General features: G+C 34.0%; 1 protein-coding gene across 1 annotated transcript; it reads right to left on the bottom strand.

The window, feature by feature from the left end:
• Positions 1-15: 15 nt before the first annotated feature.
• LOC129574373 (keratin, type I cytoskeletal 9-like) lies at positions 16-4,077 on the bottom strand. Its single transcript, XM_055456323.1, has 6 exons — positions 3,950-4,077; positions 3,649-3,748; positions 2,463-2,489; positions 1,368-1,397; positions 910-960; positions 16-339 (listed from the first exon to the last, which is right to left on the bottom strand). The coding sequence occupies exons 1-6, from the start codon at positions 3,953-3,955 to the stop codon at positions 188-190; spliced, it is 366 nt and encodes a 121-aa protein (XP_055312298.1). The 5' UTR covers positions 3,956-4,077; the 3' UTR covers positions 16-187.
• Positions 4,078-7,101: the final 3,024 nt, after the last annotated feature.

Raw genomic sequence — 7,101 nt, forward strand, 5'->3', positions numbered from 1 at the left:
TTAGAATGCAAAATGCTTCGACTTAGAAGGTAAAACGATTCGAAAAATTCGATGTTCGGCAGAAAAAATCAATCATTTTCAGTGCAAAAACTTCAACTCTTGATGCGAACACGGTGTTCTGCTTGAAAAAGCTGAATCATAGCCAATGGACGTTTGAAAAAAAAAATGGAAATTGAAATGTTCGACACTAATTTGGATATTTGTGTGATTTTCGGTTGAAAAAAGTGATTTGGTCGGGTGTGATTGAATTAAACATTCTTCTATTTAGATCTGTAATTGTGTACTTGCCTGAGTAACCGCCGCCAGTTGAGCCTAGGTTGATAACTCTAATGACTTGAGCTGTAAATGCAATATTAAAATTAGATTATTCAATTTAGAAGAACGCTCACTTTCATTATTTTCTCATGCCTAAAACGTAATCACGACGATTTTGGCTAAAAACATTCGTCAATGCATTGCTATTCATGAAAAAAAGTCGCTTTGCTTTGTATACAATTGCCGATATGGGACCAAAGTTGAGCAGGAAAAAAATATATTATTCAATGAGACTTGGAAATCCGAGCACAAGCTCGTAAATTTGATGATTTATAGCCTTTGGGCACTCAACTTATGAACAAACAAGATGATTGTGTGCCTGTGTAAATACCATTCGATATACTCAATTTCACACACAGCAATGGAGCACACAAGCGACGAGTGACGAAGGAGGCGAGAATACGCAAAATGAACAAGAGCAACAAATATGAGCTCAGCACATTTTTCGAGTAAACGCATGACATTTTTTTCTTGCTTCCACAGAATTTCGGCATGAGTTTATCTCAATTGCTGGAGGTCTTAGCATTGAAATCGATTTGAATTGAGTTTGGAAAGACAAAATCAGTTTTTCATCAGTTTTATTTATTGTCTTACCCGGTTGGCTGTAGCCGCCGCTATATCCACCATGACCGCCGCTATATCCACCTAAATATGAAATGGATTTTTGAGTAAACACTTTGTCGACAAAAAAGAAAGAAAATGCTTGAAGAGAAGACAGAGAAATGAAGTCGAGACAAAATTTTTTTTTAACTCGAAACGAAAAAAAGGTATCAAATGAAAAAAAACACCATTCCGAGCTAATGACTAAAAGACCGCTTCGTGCAAATTGGAGTGAATGCGAATGGATTTTGTTTTGATTTATGCTAGCGTTGATAACGTGTCTGCATTGGCAGTGCAATGTTTACATAAAATCAACGTTTGCCACTTTCTTCCAATTTAATCGCTAATCTGCGAATTGTTTTCGCTGAACATTTTGAAAGCATTGGATCAAAACTAAAACCAAACGAGAAAAAACAAAATTGGCTAATAAAATAAAATTCCATGCTATTTACCGCCATATCCGCCACTGCTGTAACCGTGTCCTGTATTAAACAAAACCAATTAATATGCGTTGCGAAATATGAAAAAAATATCTTATTCAAATTAACCAATTAATATGGTTGGGTTTTTTCAATTGCTGATGCTTTCAACTGTTTCTAATCGGTTCCACTAATTAAATTCCATTCTTCCGAAAATCGCTTGGAATCTTCTAATGCAAATTATGATACGTGAATCAATCATAAATTGCTCATCAAATGAGAATGGCTGTCGCTTTGAATGTGAAAAAAGAGTTATATCAGGGTTTTTATGCGCTTTTTTTGACTTAAAAACGGATAGATGGACAAAACGAAGGGAAAAATGAGCAAAATGATCAAAAACATCGCTAAATGAAGGAACAAATGACGAATTGAAGGAAATAATTAGACAAGTTACGTTCAAATTGAAGAAGTGAGACGAAAAAACCACTTTCAACCCAAAAAAATCAGTGGAATTGAAAAAAGTTGATAAATGAATCGAAATGAAGAATAAACAGTTAACAAATGAAGCGAAAAATCGCGGATTAGAGGATATAATGGTTTGGAATACAAAAAAAATGACAAATTTAGTGAAACAACAGTGTTGATGTAACAAAAAATAAAGAAAAAAAGGTGCAAATTGATGAAGTATTCGCCGCCGTCATTATGCATGTCATCGAAATTATGACAGATCAATGCTGTAATTTATCCATACTGCGATTGCATCCTTGATAATGAAACTCGTTGCGAAAGGTGTGACTACGTGCGATTCGTGCGATTCGTGCGATGCACGTTTAGCGCTTCTGAATTAATTAAACTCCATCTCTCATCTTGAATGCATTGCATCATGTGAGAATGACCGGATTGAATTGCGTTCCGAAAAGTATTGGTTGAAAGTGTAACATTTCGATTGAATCGTTTCTTATCGCATGCGTTGGCCCTTGGGCAAATGGCCCTGGCGAAATGACGATAACCACAATTTAATGATGAAGTCACACTCTCACGATGACGTAGTTGTTAAATTGGATTCACGTAAAACCAAAAGTGAAAGCAACAGAAAAAAGAGTACTTTTTAGTTGAGATTGCACTTACCACCGCCGTAACCGCCGCCGCCGCTATCTATAAGGAAAAATTCAACTTTTTAGCTAGTTGTTCTTGAAATTGTTTTAAATACTTATAATTACAATGGATTTTAATCCGAATGAATGACTCTCTGTTCAATACCACTTAAGATAGGCACTTTTTAGTTCTTTTTGTCTATTTTTTTCACTCCATTCGCTCTTTTAAATCAATATGATTAATATTTAAACTTTGATTATCCATTACCTCTTTGAAAAGAACGTAAAATTCAATGAAATCGGCTTGAATGGATTGCTTTACTTTAGAATGAATTGGCAAATATTAAAAAAAAAACAAATCCGCAAAAAAGTACGCTTCTTTCGATGATTCAAAACGACGTCTCAATTTGCGACAGTGAATTAGAAGAGGAGACTTGTAAATAATTTTTTGCAGCATTGAAATTGAAATCTGGTAGCTCGTGTCTCTAATGGGCTACATTTGGAATAATTAATTTTTAATTTGAATAACTCCGTTCATCCACCTTGTGTGTGTGTGTGTGTGTGTGTGTGTGTGTGTACGGAACAAGTCAAAAATAGTACACACAAACAGAAATTGCTGTAAATTTAGAATTGTTTGGGCTAACTTTGAATTGATTGAATAATGAACAAAAACAGAAAACCGTTCGATTTAATTCAATTAGTTGAGCTGAAAATGAACCGAGATTCTAAGTTTTTAGCATAAAATTCCGTAAACGTGATTGATAATGATTGACGATCGATTTATTTTGATTAGCCTGAAATAATCTTGATGATCGATAGGACTTGAAAATCGGAATAGAACATCTGGGAAATGGAGAACCTGGACTATTGGAAAATAGGAACAATGGATGATATAAAAATGGGTAAATATCGAAAGGTACACGTTAAACTCTTATCTCAAAGGTAATTCGTTAACTATAGTAATAGAGTACTCTGAGATACTCAATTGATCATTTATTGAAGAGAGGTACAGCAAGACCCAAATTGGAATGAAAAATCAACATTGTAATTAGAATCGAAATTTTCAGAAGCAGATTTTGAGCTTCAACTGTTTAGCTGTTGCTATCATTGTTTTTTCTTGCTGTTGTATGCAAAGAGTTCATTCTTTTGTTTACTGAAGAGTTCAAACAGGAATAATGGCAGAAATGTCAAATTAAAATGAAATATTTCAAAACACTTACATCCGCCACCACTGTATCCACCATGGCCGCCACCGCCACCGCCTCCGAGTAAGTATCCAGCCTCAGCATAGGCGATCAAAACAGCGCACAAAATAAAAGCCTGCAAAAATCAAAACAAAACGAAATTGTCAACACTTTTCCTTCCGAAAAACCAAACTGAATACAGTTGAATCGACCAAACGATCGAAAACTAATCTAAACTGAATTGAATGGAAATGCCCAATTTAAACGAAAAAAGCACTGATATCATTTGCACGGAACTGATATCATATTTTGGTGGACAGCGCAGATAGATAGATACCTTCATGATTCCTTTTAGTTTATCGGACAACACGAAACTGATGAAGACTTGTGGACTGATTCACCTTATATACACAGCGTCCGCCGTTGAATGTTTCAGTGGCGAGAGAGCAAAAAACAACAGATACCGTGACCCAGACCAGAGTCGAATAGGCAAGAATATGTCAGTGTGCTATGCTCTGTTTTTCTCTCTCTTCATTTCATTGTTTAAATGTGCGAATAAAAGTGATCATCGTTGGAAAAGGAGAATAAAACCCGTCCCGATGATATAATGTATGGTCGAAAGATTATTCATTAGCTGCACGATTGTAAATTATCTTGAATGGAGTGAGAGAAATATCAAAACCAAACTGAAAAAAAACAACAAAAAACAGTAGCGACAGCATTGCACATTTATGCTGCCATATTTTGGACAAACGTAACACAGCAAAAAAAGAGAAGGTGCTTTGTAATCGAGCGACATTGTTAATTGAGGTCGAGTTAAATAAATTCTTTGCAATTAATTCTAAGGTCTATGCCATTTTTGATAAGCGTCTTGAGCTCAGATGATTAAATATTCCGATTTTTTTTTTGATGTGATTTGTGATAAATATGGACAGAACAACCGAAGAATAGATGGTCACAACAAACACAGGAAAAAATGGTCAGCGACACAGAAGAATAGTAACCGATGGATGGATCACGCATACCATATTACGGTTTTTTTATGGTCACCATCAGCTTTTGTAATAATTAATAGAACAAAATCCAGTTTTTGCCCGCAAATGAAAGTAAAATTCATTTTTTCTTTGTTCGTCGCTTTCGATGATGCATATTCGATTCGCACACACTCGTCAATTTATTAGCCAATTCGTTTTTTTTTTGTTCGAATGGACAATACATAAAAGTGACTGGCAGAGGCCAAATGTCGCTCTCAGCGACATATTCACACACATATAACCTGTATTGGACTCGCAAATAATTCTTGCTCACCTAAACCGATATCGGAAAGGAAAAGCCGACTTATATGTATACCCTCGTTTACATAATCGCTTTTAAATGATGGTCGTCAATTTTTTTTCGTCGCTTCTCTCCGCTTGGAATGAAAAAAAAATGCGGAAAAAATTCATGATCCATATCGACGATATGATATCGTTATGGACAACGAGGAAACATCTAGATTTGATCGTCGATAAAGAAACAAAACAAAAAACCATAAACAAAGAAAAAGGTGAACACAAACATCAACCAAAAAGTGAAGACAGATAAAGCAATAGGTCAGTTTTGATTTAAAGTTTGAATTTCATGTACGACGACTAGATATGCGGCTTTGTTTGCCAATTTTCGCAAGTCGTCGCTTTTATTCAAATTACGAATTTTTCATGTCAATTTGGCCATTTCTACATCATTTCGCTTTTTTTAACATAAACAACCGGCATTGCTGCTGTTGTGCATTTTGTGTTTTCAAGTGCTGACCTTTTGCATCGAGGAGAGAGATTGAGAGCGAATGGGAGCGAGGCAGAAAGAGAGAGGAAGAATGAGAGCGAGGCAAAAAGAGAAAGAAAACGAGAGTGAGAGCAAGAATGAGAGCGAAAATGAGAGCGAAAATGAGAGCGAGAGAGACAAAGAGAAAGAAGGAGAATGAGAATGAGAAATGATGAAAGAAGCAAAGTCAGAGAATGCGACACATATAATATGTGTACGTACTAAGTGTTTATGTCATCAACTATTCTTAGATTGATTCCAATTTCGGTTTTCTTAATGCGAACAGAGAAAGGCATTGAATCGTCACACAAAATTGAGAAAGACATAAAATTGCCATACTATCCAGAATACATTCATATTTTATGCAGAGAATCAAATCACATAAATTCCCATAGTACCAAATCGATTGATGCTTAAAACATCATGCTTTAAAAACAAACACATTTGCTGTTTGAAAACATTTTTCGACGATGATTCTCTGTTTGGGCCGTGTTATGTTCGATGTGAATTGTGTTTATCATAACATTTGACTAGTTGTATTATTTGAATATGAGCATTGTTCGTATTCAATGAATACCATTTATCATATTAACAATGCTCGTTCCCATTGGTTCAATGCCAGAAGTGCCTCGACTAATCACTGTTTGATACTATCGTCGAAAATATTATTAATCGATAATTTTATCTGTGGTTTAATAAATTTGATATTTAAAATGGGAAATATTGATTGAAAACCAAAAATGACAATATTTAAAATCGTCATGCCAGAAGAATTAATTTAATGGACATAAAATCCCATCATAACAATAATCATATGCTAAGAACAATATCGCACGAAAAACCGTTGGTAACGAAGTTGTCAATAGAAATGTATGGGAAATATTGTTTGGACACCTGCTTTGAACCAACGTGCAAGAATGATTTGGATTATTAAAACAATTCACACTCTAATCCATTCAATCCATTCAACTCATCGAACTCATCATTTTATGTGTGAACGCTTGTTTCATTTCAACATTGATTATTAATTTCATACAATGATTGTTAATTTGCATCATCCGCCTTTTTCGGTTTCATCAAAACTTATTTTGTATTCAATTTCGAAAATAACATTTAATGTATTTTTCGAGTCCACGCTCAAGTTTTTTTTTTCGAAAATTTTCCGCCCAGTATTTTTACTTAGATTTTTACATTACTTGTCATTTATTCATTTCCTTCCAAATAAATTTTATACATTTCTGTCTGGACCATAACTTTAATTTACAAATAAATACATAATGTATCCATGATTTTTTTTAGACAAATTTCTTCATCACATTTTTCGACCAGAAATTTCTGGCCAATTTTTGTCTATTAAAATCCTCTATCGAATTTTGTTCATCACTGGAAAATAAGAAACAAATTAAAAGCATTTATAAAATTTAAAAAATTTCTGTTAGACATAAATCTATTTGTGTGATCGAAAATTATCTATTTATTGTGTTATGGACTTTATTCAGGCTGGCATTTATTTTTTTAATTGTGAAATTAGAAAAAATTGAACCTAGTTTTTTTTAATTTAAATTATTCTCTTGAAAAATCAAAATAATCAAGAGTTCTGTCATTTTCCATTAATCAGAGCTAAAAAAAAGTTTCTATTGATGGCAAAGGAAATTTTTCCAGAGCAAAAAATATTATTTCAGATCCAAA

Source organism: Sitodiplosis mosellana, unplaced genomic scaffold (assembly GCF_009176505.1).
Source record: "Sitodiplosis mosellana isolate CC-2019 unplaced genomic scaffold, AAFC_SMos_1.0 Smas_scaffold_6162, whole genome shotgun sequence".
Taxonomy (NCBI): domain Eukaryota; kingdom Metazoa; phylum Arthropoda; class Insecta; order Diptera; family Cecidomyiidae; genus Sitodiplosis; species Sitodiplosis mosellana.